We start from the raw sequence: 22,052 nt of genomic DNA, 5'->3' as shown, positions 1-22,052 counted from the left end.
ATTATAAACCCAGAAATCTAAGCTTTCCAAATGAGTGTTTCGTGTTTATTTCTAAAGGGACTTTACTCTCTTTTATTTGTATTTTAGATTCTCGTGCTGGATCAACTTCTGAGAATACAAAGTTAGAGTGGGTTGCAATGGGCCAGCCCCTTCAGCTCACTTTTTCCTGAACACGTGTGCTGATTTTTTGTTTCCATCCCTTTATGGACTTTGCGTGTGAGACTTTCCACTTGTCTTCAGGTTATGTTATTCTTGCCTTTAAATTCAGTAAAGCCAGAGACTTTCCCCTGCAGCCAGCTTCCTGTGGTCTGCGCAGCTTCCTGTGGCCAACCCACTCCCTTCATGTCGTACTCACTTTCCCACTCACACCTCACCTACACACAACGCTGTGTTATACCCACCTCCTCCCATTAGACTACACGTGCACCTGCCACCCTCCCACTGTCCTAGATAACATCATCTAACCCCAAAAGTAAAATGCTGTCATCAAAATAAGGAATCATCTGGTTTTATTTCTTTACTCTATATTACTGAAATTCGGTTGTGTTAAAATTTTATATTGGAAATTATTTTTCAGTTAAATAGATACGTTTAATCGTAATTTATATGAGCTCATGGACCCAAACTCATGGAATTTTATTTTTTAAGTATATTTTAATTGATTTCAGAGAGGAAGGGAGAGGGAGAGAGATAGAAACATCAATGATGAGAGAGAATCATTGATCGGCTGCCACCTGCACCACCCCACACTGGGGATCGAGCCCACAAACGGGGCCTGTGTCCTGACCAAGAATCGAACCATGACCTCCTGGTTCATAGGTTGATGCTCAACCACTGAGCCACACTGGCTGGGCTCAAACTCATAGAATTTTAGATTTGAAAAAGGAATACTTGTTCTAGGACAGTGGTTGGCAAACTCATTAGTCAACAGAGCCAAATATCAACAGTACAACAATTGAAATTTCTTTTGAGAGCCAAATTTTTTAAACTTAAACTTCTTCTAACGCCACTTCTTCAAAATAGACTCGCCCAGGCCGTGGTATTTTGTGGAAGACCACACTCAAGGGGCCAAAGAGCCGCATGTGGCTCGCGAGCCGCAGTTTGCCAACCACGGTTCTAGGGAAAGCCAGAAGACATTTACAAAATTCCATTGTTTTGAGGCCGCTATGTGGATAGTCCTAGAAATATGAAGCATCATGGGGAGAAGGAGAAGCCAAGGGCTCTAGACATGTGGATGTAACAGTAACCTTGGAAGTAAATCCTCCTGTCCCAACAGCACTCCACTGAAACCACGTGGGCCAGAGATGAACTGCCAGGCCAAGCCACGCCCTTCCCAAATTCCTCTCATGGGCAAAACGAAGAAGTCTTTACTCCTCTGTTTTCAGTAAGGTGGTCCTTACTTCCTCTATTTGATGGTGAAATGTTGAAACTTTTTCTTTGATATTAGGAATAAACCAAAATGCTCATTATCATTCAACAACACCGTATCAGAAGTGTTCATTTAAAAAAGGCAGTAAGAATTATAATGATTAAAAAATAAAGACTGTCACTATTTTCAGATGATATGATTTTACATGTGAAAAATAATCTACACCTGAAATATTAAAACTAAAGACTCCACATAGAAGTGTTGCTAAACACAAAGCCAATATGTAAAAATCAATAACATTTCTATATATCAGCAACAAGTAGCATGAAAATAAATATTTTAAGAAGATACATGTAGAACAACATCATTAAATTCCAAATACATTAGAACGAATCCAATAAAAGATGTCCAATATTTAGAATTTATCACCATTGAAAACAGTACATGTCAAAAAAATTTAGGGAACAGAACTAAAGCAATTTTTAGAAGAAAATTTATGCCTTAAATATATTTATCAAAAAATAAGAAGAGCCCTAGCCGGTTTGGCTCACTGGATAGAGTGTCAGCCTGGGGACTGAAGGGTCCCAGGTTCAATTCCGGTCAAGGGCATGTACCTTGGTTGCGGGCACATCCCCAGTAGGGGGTGTGCAGGAGGCAGCTGATCGATGCTTCTCTCTCATCGATGTTTCTAACTCTCTATCCCTCTCCCTTCCTCTCTGTAAAAAATCAATAAAATATATTTAAAAAAATAAGAAGAAATGAAAATAAACAAGCTAATGGTTCACCACATGAAACTGAAAAGTAGCAAAATAGTAAACCCAAGGAATAAATAGTGAAAATAAAGGCAGAAATCAAGGAAATGTGAATATATGGAGGTTAATGAAACTCAAAGCTACTTCTTTGAATAAAAGTAATTAAGTAGAGCTCTGGCAAGACTCATTAAAGGGAAAAATCCTACCTAATAAAAAGGTAATGTGCAAATTGACTGTACCATCGACACACCCACAAGCCACGCCCACCAGCCAATCAGAGCAAGTATGCAAATTAACCCAACCAAGATGGCTACAGCCACAGAGAGCAAGGTTTCCCAGGTAACAGAGCAAGCCAAGCTTTCTGCGAGCTGTTGCAGGCCTAAGCCTCCACTCAAGCTACAAAGTTTCAATTATATAAGGTAAACAAATTCAAACAGAAATGGCGGCAGAACGGAGCTTGAGAGAGCAAGCCAGGGTTGCCAGCGGCAACAGGGGAAGCAAAGCTTTCCGCACACCCTGTCCGGGCCCAGCCTCCACTTAAGGCTACAAAGTTTCAATTATAGAAGGTGAATTAACTGCCACAGAAATGGCTGCCGGCCTTGGAGCATGCAGGAGGCTTGGCTCCGCTCCAGGCTACAAAGTTTCAATTGTAGAAGGAAAATAAATTCCAGATACCAGGGCCTCCGCTTGGGTTGCCAGGGGGCATGGCTGGCCTGCAAACCACCACAGGCCCCTTGGTCAGGCCGCCCCATGCCCCAAGGGAACCCCCACCCTGATCTGGGACACCCTTCAGGGCAAACCAGCTGGCCCCCACTCCTGCACCAGGCCTCTATCCTATCTAATAAAAGAGTAATATGCAGATTGACCATCACTCCAACACACAATATGTCTGCCCCCATGTGGTCAAAGATCCTGCCCCCATGTGGACACAAGATGGCCACTACAAGATGGCCAGCAGGAGAGGGCAGTTGGGAGGCACCCGGCCTGTAAGGGAGGGCAGTTGAGAGGGACTAGGCCTACAAGGGAGGGCAGTTGAGAGGGACCAGGCCTACAAGGGAGGGCAGTTGAGAGGGACCAGGCTTGCAAGGGAGGGCAGTTGGAGGTGATCAACCCTGCAGGAGAGGGAAGTTAGGGGTGACCAGGCCGGCAGAGGAGGGAAGTTGGGGGCAAACAGGCTGGCAGGGGAGCAGTTAAGCATCAACCAGGTTGGCAGCAGAGTGGTTAGGGGGTGATAAGGCTGGCAGGCAGAAGCGGTTAGGGGCAATCAGGAAGGCAGGCAGGCAAGCAGTTGGGAGCCAGCAGTCCTGGATTGTGAGAGGGATGTCCGACTGCCCTCCAGGGGTCCCAGATTGAAGAGTGTACAGGCTGGGCTGAGGGACAACCCCCCTCCATGCACGAATTTCGTGCACCGGGCTTCTAGTTAGATATAAATAAAAACTTCCAAGATACAGCTCTTAACCTGACAATTATTCAGCCTGAAATTAACTTCAAAATTTTTATTTGCATGCAGGTAAATAGTTAAGAAGAAATCTAATATAGAGAGATTACCTGATAATCTATCTTGCTTTCTACTGTCCTGAAAAAATAAAATATTCTTTGCCCAAGTCTAACTTATATTTTCATATATTGGTCAGGTGGAATAAAAATCTAATTGAATTAAAAGTAAATCACTCAGGAAATCAGAGAAAATTATTTTCTTCATAATTTTTTCAGGCAAAATTACCTAACCTTTAAAGACTAATTAATGTGAAATATAAGGACTAAGGACGGCAAATCAAAACAACAATGAGGTACCATCTCACACCTGTCAGAATGGCTATTATCAACAAATCAACAAATGATAAGTGCTGGAGAGGATGCAGAGAAAAAGGAACCCTCTTGTACTGCTGGTGGGAATGCAGACTGGTGTAGCCACTGTGGAAAACAGTTATGGTGTTTCCTCAAAAAATTAAAAATGGAACTTCCATTTGACCCAGTGATCCCACTTCTAGGAATATACCCCAAGAAAACAGAAACACCAAACAGAAAGGATATATGCACCCCTATGCTCATAGCAGCACAATTCACCATAGCTAAGATTTGGAAACAGCCTAAGTGCCCATCAGCAGAAGAGTGGATTAGAAAACTATGGTACATCTACACAATGGAATACTATGCTGCTATAAAAAAGAAGGAATTCTTACCATTTGCAACAGCATGGAGGGACCTGGAGAGCATTATGCTAAGCAAAATAAGCCAGTCAGAGAAAGATAAATATCACATGATCTCACTCATTTGTGGAATATAATGAACAACATAAACTAAGGAACCAAAATAGAACCAGAGTCATAGAAGCATTGAACAGACTGTCCAACCTATAAGGGAAGGCAGGGGTGAGGAGGTAAGAGATCAACCAGAGGACTTGTATGCATGCATATGAGGATAACCAGTGGACACAGAAGGGGGGGAGGAAGGATGAGGGTACGTGCTAGGGGGAGGGGCCTTCTAGGGAGAGGTCAATGGGGGAAAGAAGGAGACTGATGTAATACTTTAAACAATAAAGAATTTAATTTTTTTTAAAAAAGGACAATTATATACACAAAAAATTCAAAGTCAAACAAATTTAAAAATTGCTGTCAGATTTCAGAACTTGCTGTTTTCTTCCACCTACTAAGCTCATCCCTTTTTAATACAAACCCCCATTTTATCAATGATCACCAAAAGGATCTTTTATTGAGCATTTTTATTTATTTTATTTTTTAAATATATTTTACTGATTTTTAAAGAGGAAGGGGAAGGGATAGAGAGTTAGAAACATCAATGAGACTGGGGACTAAGAAAACAGAGTCCTTGAAGTCAAGCTGACTCAGCTTTTAGCCTCCTAAATTAAAAGGTAGATGGAACAGGTCTTGTTTGCAAAGTAAATTCGAGACCTACTGATCTACCAACAGCAATTATGCACTTTCCATGGATAGACACCCACATGCCCATGCAGTTTCTCTGCTTCAGAAATATTTTATTGGATGTGTACAAGTGATTACATATCATTTGAACCTGCAGGAAGTCACTATTGAGCATACACTTTTCCAAATAAAAGGTTGCAGATGAACATGGCCTTGAGGTAAATCCTGCCCCTTGTTGAAGTCTAGTTTCAGCAGATTATTTCTGGCTAATATGGAATTGGAATATTTTACAAGAAACTCAAGTTTTATTTGCTTCTGTCCTAGACTTAATTTTTCTTCTTGTAGAAGATGAGAACCAGTTTAAACAAAAATGCTTTATGGTAAATAATTATGATGCTTAAATTAAATGGATTTTAAATGTCAAAAAAGAAAAAGAAAAAGAAACATCAATGAGAGAGAAACATCAATCAGCTGCCTCCTGCACACCCCCCACTGGGGATGCGCCCGCAACCAACGTACATGCCCTTGACCAGAATCAAACCTGGGACCCTTCAGTCTGCAGGCTGACGCTCTATCCACTGAGCCAAACCGGTTTCGGCTTTTATTGAGCATTTTTAAATGTTTGTCTGCCTAGCCTCCTTTCTTTAAGGAATTGCCTCTGTCCCTCCTTATGGCACTGTCAATCATATGGCCCCACATCCCCAAAACAGGAGCAAGCATATGACTTACATTGCCAATCATTCATTCATTCATCACATATTTATTGGCTGACCGTGTGCCAGGTACATTTTTAGAGCCTGAAGACACAATATTGAACATAACAGATAAAGCCTCCTGCCCTCATGGGGTTTACATTTCATGAGGGTAGACCAACAAGATAAGTAAAATAGATGGTATATTATAGTGAAGGTAAATGGAAAACAGAAAGTAGGGAAGAATGTTACAGAGGGCTGTAATTTTAAATGAGTGGATAGGGAAAGGGCTCACTAAATAGCTGACATTTGACTAAAAGAGATGAGGAAACAGCCTGAAGATATATCCCAGGCTAGAGAACAGCCAATGCAAAGGCCCTGACATGGAACTGGGAATGTGTCTGGCATGTATAAGGCATAGCAAGGAGGCCAGCCTGGTGGAGGCAGAGTGAGCAATGGGAGGAGAGGAGTAGGAGATGAAGTCAGGGGGGTTATGGGAGGCCAGATCATGGACATGATGGATGGTCTTTTAAGCTATTGTTGGTAACTTTATCTTTCTTGAAGTAAAATGGGCAAACATTGTAGGGTTTCATCTAACAAACCCATGTTAATGGCTCTGGCTCCAGCACTGAGAGGAGACTGAAGGAAGCAAGACATAAACCAAGAAAGCAGGGAAGAGACTGAGCAGTAACCCAGAGAAGATGTAAGAATGTCTTAAACCAGAAGTGCGCAGAAGGGGTGGTAAGAGGTAAATGAGCCCAAGTGTTTATTACCTTTGCCACAATGTCTGATTTAGAAAAGAGTACATGAACCAAGCCGGGCTAATCAGGAAATTCTGCCCGGAGTACTGAAAAGGAGACTTGCCTTTTTCCTGGGAGGTTAGCCTCGAGGGCAATGCACACCCGGACCTAGCAGTGGCCATCTCAGTTCCCGTGGGGAGAACAGAGAAGGAAGCAAAACCGGGGAAAGCAGAGCTCAGAGAGCGGGGGAAGAAAAGGAATCTTCCCGCGCCACCCAAGGTGAACCAGACAGATTTAGAAAGATGGACACTTGACTATGTCTTGTGAAATTTCAGTATTTCCCATGAATATAGAGAATTCTAAAAGTTTACAACAGGATAAAGAGATATTATCTGCTAAGAAACAAGGGGGAAAGATGCCACCAGATTTCTTATCTGCAACCTAGGACATGAAAGAATGTTCGAGCAATGCCTTCAAAGTTCTGAGTGAAAAGAAATTGGTACATACAATTCTGTTTCCAGTCAGACACACAGGAGGGCAAAATAAAGACATTTTCAGAGATGTTTATTCCTCAGGTACTATAAAAGAGAATATTGCCTGATAAAACAATTCAATAAAGTGAAAACAAAATTTAAGGAGAAAAACATGAGATACAAGAAGGGGAAAAAAACCTGAAATTAAAATTCAAAGAAGGCCGAGCATATAATGGTGAGGGGGAAAAACTAAGTACAAAATAAATAAATAACTCTATTAAAACTGTTCTAAGTATAGTTCCATATCCCTAGTTCAATATCCCATGAACTGATTTTTGCAGTCAGTTCTCACTGTTTGGAGCTACATTTTCTTTCAAGTTATGGTCTTATTGAAAAGAAAAAAAAAATACTATTAATAATGATTTGTGGACATATAAACATATAAAGACCCTTTTTCCAAGGGACATTTTTTCTATTGTTGGTTACATCTCTCTAAACCCTCAATAATCCTTGTTTTATTTATCCCTACCTAAAGTTAAAAAGCAAAAAATGTGCAATTAATTTTAAAAGATTAAAATAACTTACCTGCATAGTAAAACATAAGGAATTATAAATCTGACTGATTTAGGAAGGAGAGTTATTTTACAGTGACGCCTAACGCAAGAATTTCCAGCAAAGTTCATCGAAGAGAAAATTGCCGGTGCTCTCTGCATCTAGTTTGTCTCTCCTCTCTCTGCCCCTGGCAAGACCTCCAGCTCCATGTGGTTAGGAGAGGCCGTGGGACACTTCTGAGCTATGGGCTCTGTCAGGGGGGAGGTGGCCTGTGACATTTCCAGTTTGGAGAAGAGCATGCATGCTCCACGCTCTCTCTTCCCATCAAGCCAAACCCTGAAGCCACTTTTTGCCATGGTGGTGCCACACGGTGACCATGTGGAGCCTTCCCCTTCTCATGCAACCAGCATGGGACACGCAGTGTGGAAAGTTTACTGTGTGAAGCCACTGAGATCAGGGTTAATTTGCTACCACAGCCCAGCTAGCCTAGACTAGCAAGAGTTTCCTGTGCCTCGCTAATCATTAACAAAAGTCCCTTCTAAATTTTTTTAAGTTATATTTAAATTTTCCTATGTAAACTGGCATACACACAAGGTAGTTAATCCCTTTTCTGGACACTTTAAAAGGTGATTTTATTAGGAAAAGCACTGCTATTTCTACGGAGGATAATAAACTAAGAGAAAACAAAATCACCAAGAAACCACTTACTCCCAGAGTAAGCTCATAGCACCCACTCTCTCTTCCCACTGTACAGAAACAATGAATGCAAAAGCAAACAAACAAAAACACTGTCTGCAAAGGTGTCCCACTAATTTGTGGAAATAACCTCAAACTATTTTGAGATTTTCCACTAATACCTATCGGTTTTGGAATTGGACCCTATCCCTTAGAAAACTATCTTCATATTTTTGAACCAATTTTTTAAGAAAGCACAAATATTATTAACTGGAAAAAAATAACAGCTCAAATATCAACCTGTCCTCTCAATAATCTGAAAAGCTTGTAAATTCTGTCTCAAAGAGTAACCTCTAGATAGTTTTATGTCTTCAGCTGGCCAATTCTCTCTTAGTAATGTAGTTGTCCCCGTTCCTGTTCACATTGGTATAGTTTGTGCAAAAATATTATGAGCCTTCAAGAATAAAACACATGTGGTCATCTATCCCTTTACTGCCAGCACACAGGAGTTTAACAGAGCTTATTTTAAAATCAGCCAAGAAATTCTTGGAGTTCAAGTTGTTTTTCCATTAGAGGTATGAGACTTGGCATCACATGTTTCTGCTCTGGAAAAAGTCCACTGACACTCCGAATCACCTGGGAACATAAATTAACATTAAATAGATCTTAGAACATAACTCTCAAAGGCACAGCAGGGAAAAAAATAATAGGAAAACTATAACCTGGTTTTCAAAATGTATTCACATAAAACTTCACAATCTTCACTGCCCAGTAGGACTATGTCAAAATAATTAGACAAGCAGTCTATACTTAAGAATTCTGAGAAGACTGTTGGTGAGAATATAAGAAGGTACAGCCACTGTAGAAAACAGTATGGTGGTTCTACAAAAAATTAAAAATAGAATTACCATATGATCCATCAATTCCACTTCTGGGTATATACGCAAAAGCATTTGAAAGCAGGGTCTCAGATATTTGTACATTTATATTCATGCCAACGTTATTCACAATAGCTAAAACATGGAAGCAACCTGCCGTGACCGGTTTGGCTCAGTGGATAGAGCGTCGGCCTGCGGACTGAAGGGTCCCGGGTTCGATTCCGGTCAAGGGCATGTACCTTGGTTGCGGGCACATCCCCAGTAGGGGGTGTGCAGGAGGCAGCTGATCGATGTTTCTCTCTCATCGATGTTTCTAGCTCTCTATTCCTCTCCCTTCCTCTCTGTAAAAAATCAATTAAAAAAAATGGAAGCAACCCAAGTGTCCATCAGTGGATAAATGGATAGGTAAAATATGGTATATACACACTATAAAATATTATTCAGCCTTAAAAAGGAATGAAATGCTGCAATATGCTACAACATGGACTAACCTTGAACATATTATGCTAAGTCAAATATGCTAGTCACAAAAAGATAAATACTATATGATTCCACATATAGGAAATACTTAGAATAGTCAAAATCATAAGGACAGAAAGTATAATGGTGTTTTCAGGGGCGTGAGTAGGGATTGATGGAGACTTATGGTTAATGGGTATAAAAATTCAGTTCTCCATGATGAAGAGTTATGGGGATGGATGGGAGTAGTGGTCGTGCAACAACATGAATGTTTAATACCACTGAACCATGCACTTTAATAAGTTCAGACTATGAATTTTATGTGTATTTCACCACACTTTTTAAAAGTGAAAATGAAAAATAGAATCTTGTATAGAACTCAAAATAACCATGAAGCCATCAATTTAGACACATATGAATGAGAACTAAATATATAGTTTGCTCCTACTACTTGCACTTGGACTAAGAACTATGCTTGTAATATATCAGAATGACTATAAGCAAGGCTCCTTCACTATTGCTTAATGACAATTTTATTGTCCTAGTAGCTGGTTCAAGGCTTTCTTTTAGCTTCACTCAAAAAATACCACAGTAAGACCCTTGCTATAAAATCTGTAATCCAGAAAACACAATGAGAGGAGGCAATGAGAGGAAGGTGGAAGATGGAGCCTTGTAAGTGGAGGAAAGTAGTGTTATGGGAGTGACACCTACAGTGTTGGTGTAAGTAGAAAGCAGTGAAGAGTCAAGCTTTGCCTTCATGTGGGTTTCAGGTGGAGCCAACACAATAAATGCATAAAGATACCTGAAGAAATATGTTGTTGGGAATTTGTACAAATCATTGTGCTTCATTCTTTTTTTTTTAATAATTTTACCATTTTATTTATTTACTTACTTATTTTTAAATCCTCACCTGAGGATATTTACCCATTGATTTTAGAGAGTGGAAGGGAGAGGGAGAGACAGAGAGAGAGAGAAGCATTGATGTGACAGAAACACATCAATTGTTTGCCTCCCACATGCACCTCAACCAGGGCAGTGAGCCTGCAACCGAGGTACATGCCCATGACTGGAATCAAACCTGGGACCCTTCAGTTCACAAGCTGATGCTCTATCCACTGAGTCAAACCGAATAGGGCTATGCTTCATTCCTAAAGGCCATAAATTTGGGGGATTAGTGCCAAATGCATAAAATCTCCAAGATGCACAGATGCCTCCACTATTGACAGTAGTGTTTGTTCATCACCATCATAACTAACATTTATTGACCGCCTAGCTATATACCTAATATTGTTCTAGGAGCTATATTCATATTAACTCATTAGATCCCCCCACCAACTTTATGAGGTACTATTATGATGTCCACTTAACAAGTGAGTAAAGTGAGGCACAAAAAGGTTAATTAATGGGACCAAAGTCACACAGCTAGTATGGGAGACAAGATTCAAACCCAGACCATCTGAGTTCAGTTCCTGCTCTCTTCACTCTTATGCTACTAGTATGTCCCTATAATCTGTTCAACGTAAGATTTCTATGCTTAACAAGACTCAAGTCATCTAATGTGGTCATTGGTGGCATAGTTGGTTATCATCTTCCCTAAGAAGTATCAAGTTTTATATTACAAGAGACCATAGAGTTTATCTAACCCAGTTTTTCAACCAATGCAGGGTTTCCTCATAACACACCTTTTTTTTATGACAAACCAGCCTTTTTCTGGATACCTTTCATGATGGGAGGCCCTAAATCTGAGGATCAGAAAAATGTTTTACTAGAAATAGTACTTGACAACTTTTGAAGATGGTAAAATCCACCCATTTTTGTCAACATCTTAAGGTAACCATGTTTGTAAACCCTCAATGAAACATTTGAGTATGAAAAGTATCATCACATAAAATTCCTCAATGAAAAATCAACTGTTATGGCAAATAAAGCATTCTTCACTAGACTAGGCATATGGGAGTACTATTTACTGAGTTATACAATCTGTCTCATCAATAAATGCTTACCTTAGTACACGTGTGCGCAAACAATAGGAATGTATATATCTGAAGACCTCTGAACAGCTAAGATATGCACCAAAACTAATTTTTTGACAGTGAGTTAGACCACCAGGGCCATGGGTTTTAACAACTACAGAAGGGCAATAGTCACCAAAAAGAATGATGGCGACCAATAGGTCATCAATAACAATGCTTCAAAAACAGTAGCAAGAAAAGTTAAAGTGATAGGAAGCATATAATGGGAGAAACAGTGATTATTATTGTGGTTGCTTGGCTCATAGATAAAAATAGTACTCAAATCAATATACTGATATTTTCAGAAAACATACCAGTGTTTCAGTTATATCCATAGAGTCGGAAAAGAGCTGTAAATATAGAGAGCTGTGAAGAGAATGCTTCCCTTGCGTTCCCCAGCAAATTTAGGACTGTATTTCATCTTAAAAAGGAGTTAAACCAAACAGGAAATATATTTCCCAGTCAGGAGTTAAAATACTAATTCTTTTCAAATCATTTTACAAATAGAAAATCAAAGGAGTAACAAGAAAAATTACACCCTTGCCCATATCATTGGTTTTAAACTTTAAAATCAGGATCACCCTAAGATTATTTTATTTTTATATTATATCAAATACAAATATTTTATTTTTAATTATTAGTAAATTTAGATCAGTACATGCTTCATGTCTAGAGCGTTCAATTTACTACTGGGCATCTAAACACATAGTTGCTTTTTAAATAGATTTTTCATATAATAACAATTCTATGATACTTTGATAATTATGGTACATTCCTGATCATTGAGGGGGTCAAAAAAGATAATTCCATAAATAAATCGCTTTACAAAACAACTCTCCCACTGAAAAGTAATCACCACCACAAATCCATTTTCAAGGAAAATCTAGAAGATCAAATATAGTTGATTATTTATCAGTACTATTAGCTTCCATCTGCATTAATCCTAACCTAGTGATAAATATACCTAGGCTATGATAATTTGGTTCACAGATTAGAATAACAAAGTAGAATACAGGCCCTGCGGGTCATAAATATCACTAACAAATGAATTTTGAAGAATTTTCAATTACATACCTAAAGCTATGAGCTTCTTCGTCCCAGTTATGTTGCCTCTGATCTGTACAAGAAAAAAAGACAAGAAGGGGTCATGAGATTTCTACCTGAACTCAACTGCCTCAGAGGCAGTCAGAATCCTTCCATGTCAATCAACCCCAAGAAGTGGCAACAAAATAGGAACTTGGTCATCATAATAGCTGCTATCCAGTGTCCCTCCTGCAGAATAAGACAGAAAGTTCTCATAAAAAAGAAGACCTGGGTAGTAAACTAGCAGGGGAATCATTAAACTGAGATCCCCTGGAATTAAATGTTTTCTAAAACGTAAGGTGAAAATAATGTTCTAATTCTTTTGAACACTCCTCAGGATACATTTTTACTTTGTTTTAAATACGGGCATACCTTGCATTATTGTGCTTCACTTTATTGCTCTTTGCAGATCTGGTTTTTTGTTTGTTTGTTTGTTTGTTTGTTTACAAATTAAATGTGTGTGGCAACCCTGGGCAAGCAAGTCTATTGGTATCATTTTTCCAACAGGTCAGATAATGATTAGCATTTTTTAAGCTAAAGTATTTTTTGATTAAAGTGGATAGAGTGTTATTTTAGACATAACACTATTATTGCTCACCCAATAGACTACAGTATTGTGTAAACATAACTTTTATATTCACTGGGAAACCAAAAATTTCATCGAACTCTCTTTATTGAGATATTCACTTTATTATGGTGGTTTGGAACTGAACCAGCAGTATCTCTGAGGCATGCCAGTACCTTGAAAGGCACGCACACGGATGTTTTCCTGGAAATTTGCCATGGGAAAATGTTTCATGTTAGTAATAATTCCACTTATTGCCTAAACCATATATTTTAAAAATACTGATTTTTTAAATTTTATTTTTAAAAGCAGTTTGGGGCTTACAGTAAAATCGAGAGAAAGAGATAGATAGGTCCCATATACCTCCTTCCCCCACACATGCAAGGCCTCCCTCCTTATCAACATTGCTCACCAGAATGATACATTTTTACACAAGACGAACCTACACTGACACATAATAATTTCCCAAAGTCCATGGGACATTTAGTGGTATCACGGTTTTTGTTTTAATTTGTATTTCCTTGGTGGCCTACAATGTAGAACATCTTTTTATTAGCCATTTGCTATTTGTATATTTTATTTGAAATCCAGGATTCAGTCAAGGATCATTTATTGCATACAGGGTTGGGCAAAAATAGGTTTCCAGTTGTTTATGTGGAAAATAATACCTTAATGAATAAATGCTAATACAAGAATAAACTGTTTAACATACTTACAACTGTAAACCTACTTTTGCCCTACTCTGTATATTTGCATGTGTATGTAGTTCCCTTTGTCTTTGATGATTGACATTTTTGTAGAGTCCAGGCAGTTGCTTTGCAATGCCCCTTAGACTGGACATTTGTCTAGTTGTTCCCTCACAATTAGGCTAGGTGAACATTTGGCAGAGGTACACAATGCGAAATTGGAATGCTTTCCCTTCTCTTTACATAATAGGAAAAGCACAAAATAGGTTGGATTGACATTTTCTTTCAATCACTCAATAACACCTAATGATTGTTTCCTATAAAGCAAATTTGGTGCTACAATTTGCAATTTATAAAATGCTTTGACATGAATTAATTTATTCAGTTTGTACAACAACACCATGAGGTAAGTATTTTTAATCATTTTTCATCTCCTCTTTGTTTAAAATTGATTTTAGATGCCGAAACCGGTTTGGCTCAGTGGATAGAGCTTCGGCCTGCGGACTCAAGGGTCCCAGGTTCGATTCCGGTCAAGGGCATGTACCTTGGTTGTGGGCACATCCCCAGTAGGGGGTGTGCAGGAGGCAGCTGATCGATGTTTCTCTCTCATCGATGTTTCTAACTCTCTATACCTCTCTCTTCCTCTCTGTAAAAAATCAATAAAATATATTTTTAAAAAAAAAAGAAAAAAATTGACTTTAGAGAGAGGAAGGGAGAGCAAGAGCAGGAGAGAGAGAAACATCAATGTGAGAGAGAAACATCAATCAGCTGCCTCCTGCACATGCCCGACTGGAGATCTAACCCACAACCTGAACAGAATCAAACCTGCCACCTTTTTGGTGCAAGGGATGCTGGTCCAATCAACTGAGCCACACTGGAAATTTATCCAAGTTTATAAAACCAGTAAGACTACTTCTGTGGCCAAAACTTAAACACAGAAATACTGTAAATATTATAGGGCAAGAAGCCCTCTATTTTCATGTCAAATAAATCTAGACGTTTTTCTCTCCTACAATCTGTACTCCATGTTGTCTAAACATTGTACCATACTCTTCTAGTTTTCCTATGTTAATTTACAAGGCAATTCAGTGTTACACTTTATTTAAACATTTTTTCAACTATAATGATTTAAAATTGTAATCGTTAAGCCAGAAATAATGCGAAAGTACGTGAATGTTAGCTGAATTAAATGCCAACTCATTGGCTTTTGTTCATATTGATTTCTTTGCATTTGGTGTCCCTAGTAATACACCAGTTCTTCCCTTATCCTCAGGTAAGATTTTATGTCACTTCCTTCTACTTTCCAAAGCAGTGAACATAGCATTGTTTCATGGTGTAGTAATCAGCATTTATATAAAATTTTATTAGCATATTAAACTAGTTAGATTTTTTTTAACCCTTGGACTTAACAATCCCAGTATTGTTTAGTTTAGGGTCAAGAAAAGTTCGAGTATCAGTGTATGTAATTGGTTCATAACCGATAGCATGAATGTCTAAGTAGACACTCCAACCAGAAAGAGCACAAACAGGTCTTCCCACTCTATATGTCAAGGGCACTGATGGGGATAAATGCCAGACAACTTTTCTAGCAATACTGGAATTTAAAAAGGAATACCACCCATGTCCAGGCCAGGGTGACTTATCTGTTCTTCAGACTCAGATGTACTATCTAAACCATTTTGAGTTTGGAAAGAACTTAAAGAAAAAAAAAAGTGTGCTATTTTTCACTGATAACAATTCTTTACCACCTCCAGAAAGCCTCAAGCTGAGATGACAGATCAAAATCCATTTACTCTCTCATCCATGCACCATTTCCCCTAATACTCGGTGATTTGAATATTTCATTTGACAGTGAGAGTAATTTCATCTGCCTCAATAATGAGTGTGGTATCATTATCCTTGTCCAGTGTTCAGTTTCATAAGGGAGCAGAGACATAACCCTGGAAATAAGGAGCGAAACTCTCTTTTAAACTTCCATCGAGTTCTGTAAGTGTAACATCATTTTCTTTTGAATTGACATATTATGCACCTCCTTAGAAAAAAGAATCTATATTTTCACCCTAGAAGAAATGCATTATTCTACTTCTTCATTTGAATCGGTTTTCTAGGCCTAATACAGTAAAGGAAGATGCATTTGGTGATTATGCCTTGAATTCATAAATTATAGCCAGACAGAAAGAGTGGCGAAAAGTATTTCAGTTCTGAAGTTTTTAATAGAACATGTATCATTCATTTTCCTCGCCAGTCCTCAACAGACTCGTATTATCTTCAAATAACAATAAGAACGGCTGCCTGCAGTTACCTTAATCACTGTGATTTCCTAAGAAATGAAGACTGACGTCTATTGAAAATTATTCCAATTATGTCTTTGAAAATTAGTTCAAAACTGTGAAAATTACCACTTTCAATATTATATTAACCTCCACTAGGTGTTATTAGTCATTCTCGCAGTCTTTCTAGAGCAAAATGTGACATTACTGTCCAATTTTTTTTATCCATTAAAATTCAACTTTGAGATTTCACAGTTATTTTTAAAACTTTGCTCAAATTCAATCTACTAAAGGTTTAATCTAACCCTTTTGTAATACATCCTGAGAAGCAATTTCTTGGCTTAAACGCAAAAACGTGGCCAAAATGCATTTTATTGGATCACATAAAATCGATCTAACCACTTGAAAATAAGTAGAAGATAAGTAGAGAGAAAGATCTCGCAAAACTAACCATGATGAAAATAACAGTAGCCGACATTTATGAAGCTCTGACTAGGGTTGAGTTTGTACCAGCATCTTCTAAAAGCTGCACCCACATGAGTCATTCACTTTTCACAACCATCCTGTGAAGTTGGGCCTGTCTTTACGCCCATTTAACAGATGAAGACAACTGCCCTGAAATCTGCTGCTCTGCCTGGAGTCCTCTGCTCTGCGGACAGCTGCCACCCCACTGCTCATAGGTGGCTGCCTGTGCTGCCCCCCATCTCCTCTAGACACCCCCATACACACACCTGTTTCTGACTTTGATGAGAACTCACAGTGATACATGCTATGATCATGGCTCTCCCTCCAGAACCCACAGTCAGTCTAGAAGGGGGACTGGGTGGGAAGGGTATAGGACAGGGACCCTGTGTTAGCAACCTCTGCACCCACAGCCATGCCTCCTCCAACCCAGCCAGACTCCTTGTTCATCTTAGCTTTCCCTAGGGCTCTCGCTCCAGTCCAGCTCCCATGGGGGTCTTCAATCCCGCAGTCAAGTCTGTAATGCCTAAACCACAACTGCAGAAAAGCTGAGCCCCTCTTCCCCGTGACCCTTGGGCCCCACGCAATGCACCTGGCCTTGCCTCTGTGTCCCGGGACATCCTGAGGGGCTCCGCATTTCACTGAACTCTCTCCACCAGCCAGGAGGCGACCTGCTTTGAGGGGCACAAGCACGTTAGCAGTTGGTTGGCTGCAGCCAGCACTGCAGATCACGTTGGCAGACTCTCATCCTGACGTGGTTCGAAATGCCATGCTCCAAATCATTAGCTCTAGGAAGGAGGCAGAATTCATGCCTCCCCAACTTCTCTGTGTTTTGATTCTTGGTATGTTGTGAACTCCATAGACATTTGATGAAGATGAAGGGAAGCACAGGGAGGAAGAAAAGGAAAGGAAAAAGAAGGAAAGGAGGCCTTTGGTGTGAGCAGTTTTGATGGTGTGTCACTGTAGAGTGTGACCAGCCGGGGGTCAGGCAGAGGGGGGCGGGAGAGGGCCCTGCCACGGAAGAGGACGTGAAGATGACAGGAGAATTCCAAGAACAAAAGCCACCTCTCAGCTTTCCACTCTGCTTCTCGCTTCCAGAGGCAATGTCACTTTCGACCTCACTAGCCCACCTTGAAGCTCCACTCCACACCCTAGAAACATCCCAGAGGAGAGATTCATTTGTGCCAGCTCCCTGCACCTAGGAAATCTGTCCTTCTGTACCTCTCTTCAACCAAAACGCTATTTACCTGAATATCAGTCCGTGGTTCGGGGTAAAGGCAAAGTAACATTAAAGTGAAAGAGACTGACAGCTCCCCGCCCACCCACCCCCAATGGAGGGAGGGAGGGGAGAGTTGGATGCAGATGCTAAATCTGTATTTTGCACCGAAGCTTTCCCCTTCTCTTCCTTATTGGCACAAAGTCACTACATTTCTAGTTGTTTGATCTTTCTTGCATAGAGCAGTCTCTGATTGACCACTCCTACCATGCGCATATTTTTAAACCCAAAGTTGATAAGCAAAGTCTGACAATGGCGCCTATTCTTGAGCAATGGAAGAGACAGGGTATATTCAGGACCCATGTTCACCATGTTCCTACTCCAAGGTTGGCCTCTGTCAATATGGCACTTTTTAATAAAGAAAATTGTTTTTTTAATATTTAAAACACACATTCTCATTATTACAAACTTAAAAATGCAAAAGAGAAAGTTAACAAAAGAAAACAAAAATCACCCAGAATCCTGAAATCCAGAGAGAGACACTCTTAACGCGTGTATTTCTGGCTCCATTCTCTTCATTCATTTGGAAAATTTGCAGTGTAACAAGGTTATTCAATATCCGCAGCTTTGTATCTACAAGGCCTAACCTTAGAGCTCTGCACAGATGGGGATTAGAGCTAATATCTGAGCTCCTTGACAAGTCACATTGAGATCCTTTAATCACAGCAGAGGCCCTGACATTCCACTAACTTCATCAGGCATGTATGAGATTTTGGACAGCACCCTAATGAGCCGTAATGCTCTGGAGAGCATTCTTTTCTTATCTCAGTTGTTGAGCGTAGGTCCCAGGGGCAGAACAATGTGAAAGTTCACATGGGTATGCTCAGTGCTTGAAAACCGGCACAGAAAGCACGGAAGTGCTTTTGAGGACAAGACCAGTAATGCTTCTGAGCTGGGGCAGCCTCGCATATGTCACTGGCTGACATTTCTGTGTTCTTTGGGGGAATGAGCTACATGACTGGCAGAATGTAAAGCTTGCTTAACTCCAAATTCCCTGCTAACAGGAAAACACAGGTTTCAGGATCATCCGACTCACCTTTAAAGAACTATAAAAAAATTAAGGACACATTTTAATGATATTTCATATACGCACCACTTTGATTTCACATTTTCTCAAACTGTTCCCAAAATGTCCTTTTAGAGTTGGTTGTAGAGAGCTTCTTACTAATAACTTAAACTCGATTTAAGCCGGAAGCTTACTTAAACTTCCTAACACTTTATGCGTTATTATAGTCAATGATATAATCTCAAATCAAGAGCACATTTTTTTTTGTGTGTGTTCATAGGAGATATAGACTTTGCCCAGTTAATTCAACTGAAGGATGGTGCAAACCCAAAGAAAGCAAAAGAAATGGAGAGCAACCTTCCTTGAAAGCAGGGGTGGGGAAACTTTGTTCTCCAAGAGCCATTTGGATATTTATAACATCATTCATGGGCCATAAAAAATTATCAACCTAAAAATTAGCCTGCTGTATTTGGTCAAACATTTCATTAACTCACCCTTAACGCCTGGGCAGGGCCAGACTAAATGATTTCGCAGGCCTTATACGGCCCGCGGGCGGGATGTTCCCCACCCCTGCTTTAAAGAATGAAGAACTGTTAAGGGTCTCTTCTTTATTAATAGAGAATGAGTGGTTCCTATAGAAGTTACCTGCATCAGCAGCTCTCTCTCTCTCTCTCTCTCTCTCTCTCTCTCTCTCTCTCTCTCTCTCTCACACACACACACACACACACACACACACACACGTGTACAGTCAAAGGAAGAAAGCACACCAGTGTGTCTATTGGTCTCAGCACTTCATCTCAGAAGCTCCTTAGAAATGCTGCTGTTACTTTCACCGCAGGTTTCCCCACAGCAAGACTGTGAACCCTTGTGACATACAGCGCTATTAGCAGCCCCGGCAGCAAGCTGGGAGAGAGGGAGCACAGAGGATGGCTGAGTTCTGAGAGCAGGCGTATCTAGAGACAGGTATACTTGCTTTGTAATTCATGGGGGAATTTAGTTGCTCGCAGTCTCTCCTTTGTATTTGAAGGTGTTGCTAGATAGCCAAGCATAGTAATAACTCCCAGTTAACACCACATCCTACTGGCCAATTCACCAGCACGGAGGTACGATGGGCTCAGGGCCAGAGGTCATATTACACTATGAACAGGTCCTGTGTCTGTGGGCAGCAGAAGGACCCAAAGTTCCTAATGACAGAACCACAGTTACATTTGGGGGGAATCCTTCCCAATTTTCAAGCTCACAGGTGAAAGAAACATGAGGGAGAAATCCTAAAACTTTACATTACCAGTAATACACTAAGAGGCCAAAAGAAGTCTTTCTAAATAATCAATAAAAATGAAAAACAATTCTGATCAACTTAGGCTAGGGGACACACTGGATTACCTTTCTATGCTCTCTGGAGAAAATGACTTTACAAAATCATTATCATATCGAGGAGGCAACCGAATAGGTAGCCAAACATGTTGGGGAATAATAATTTAGAGATATGTCAGGCAGTTAATTTTTAAATTATCTTATGTTTCTGAATAATGTGCTGTTTCTGGTATGCTATCAGCTTTTAAAATTTGAAATTTATTGTCATTTCTGTCATGTAATTTAAATATTAAGTGTATTACAAATCCCCTTGTAGTTTTGTATTTTTTTTTTCTTAAAAAAAAAGAAGACCCTTCAAATTGTATAAGCTTCGGGCCCCACAAAATCTGGGACACCCTGAGTGTCCCCCAATCCCTCGTGTTTCAGCTTGGCCTTGGCTGGGCTATGGCAAATGATGCTGTGGGAGGGCGTGGTAGCTGAACTGTGCGAGGTCCTCTGAGGGATGAGAATCTTGAGTGAGAGAAGCTGTCTGACCCCAGCACACCTCCAACCCGGAAGCACTGGTGCTGTCTTTTGTTAGATGTGCCTGCGGGCTTCCTGTTCTCCAAGCTACGGCAGCCTTTGTTTAATCTGCAGCATGGAAGCTGCCTTCCCACGCTGGTCAGGAGCTTGAAATCCAACTGGCTGGTTCTCAGTGCAAGTCAGATGCTCAGTTGCAATAAGCAATATTTATATGGCATGTCTAAGGGCATATCTATTACTCCAGGTCCCAAGAGTTATGTACTACGCAGAGTGCTGAGACTTCGGGACATCTATGATTCGCTAAAACTGTATGCAGAGTGTAACGTGTGCTAGCATTTATAGCTTTCGTCAGAGTCTCAAATTGGTCCATGACATGTAAAAATTAATAATCACTAATCTACATTGCAAGAATAAGGGCCTCCAAGGAGACAGTACTAAATTAAATAAATAAATAATACTCTAGAAGATATTTTTTTTAAAAAAAATTACCCTAGATATTTTACAATTCATTTCTGTATTAAGCTAGGCCAGCAGAAATATATTTCCTTGATTTACAATGAGAATGCCTAAAAGAGGGCCCAGCGAAACAAAGGACGTGTTTAAAAGCACTGTGCGTCTCATGACACAGCGTATCATTTCTAAGAACTGAACTGTGCAGCCCCCAAATTCATATGTGGAAGCCCTAACCCCCAATGGGCAAGAATTTGGAGATGGGCCCTTCAGGGTAATTAGGTTGGGAGGGTGAAGACCTCACAATGGGATTCGTGCCCTTAGACAAGAGAGAGATCCTGCTCTCTCCACCCTGTGCGGACACAGCAAGAAGACAGCCATCTGGCCCGGCCTGCATGGCTCAGTGATTGACTGTCAGCCTATGAACCAGGAGGTCACAGTTCGATTCCCAGTCAGGAACACGCCTAGTTGCAGGCTCCATCCCCAGTGAGGGGCATGTAGGAAGCAGCTGATTGATGATTTTCTTTCATCATTGATATTTCTCTCTCTGTCCCTCTCCCTTCCTTTCTGAAATCAATAAAAAGTTAGAAAATAAAGAGAAGACAGCTACCTGTAAGCCAGGAAGAGAGTGCTCACTAGAACCCGACCATGCTGGCACCCTCATCTGGAACTTCCCAAAACGCTGAGAAATACATCTCTGTTTAAGTCACTCAGTCCACGGTATTTCGCTAGAGCAGCTTGAGCTGATTAAGGCAGTTATTATGATGCAAGGCCTATGGAAGAGATTTCTCTCTGGTTCAGCAGAGAATGGTTTGGGTGTCTCCTTGTATTTTACAGATGTGATCACGAGTCTATAACTAATTGTCTCTTACCCTGCCCACTGAATGTCATAAACTTAGAACCAAATTCATCATTGTACTCTAGTAAAGGTCTA

General features: G+C 40.1%; 1 protein-coding gene across 9 annotated transcripts in view; it reads right to left on the bottom strand.

The window, feature by feature from the left end:
- IPCEF1 (interaction protein for cytohesin exchange factors 1) overlaps positions 1 to 22,052 on the bottom strand; it is a 135,952-nt gene that overhangs the window by 83,448 nt on the left and 30,452 nt on the right. For all 9 annotated transcript variants that reach the window (XM_079780690.1, XM_079780687.1, XM_079780683.1 and 6 more), the window contains exon 2: positions 12,559 to 12,601. Coding sequence is in view for 4 of the 9 variants with exons in the window: in XM_079780683.1 (XP_079636809.1) it covers positions 12,559 to 12,601 (43 nt within the window). In the remaining 5 variants the exon portion in view is untranslated. The remainder of the gene's footprint in view (positions 1 to 12,558; positions 12,602 to 22,052) is intronic.

This window comes from Cnephaeus nilssonii (genome assembly GCF_951640355.1).
Source record: "Cnephaeus nilssonii genome assembly, chromosome: 9".
Taxonomy (NCBI): domain Eukaryota; kingdom Metazoa; phylum Chordata; class Mammalia; order Chiroptera; family Vespertilionidae; genus Cnephaeus; species Cnephaeus nilssonii.
This window is presented reverse-complemented; position numbering and strand designations above follow the sequence as displayed.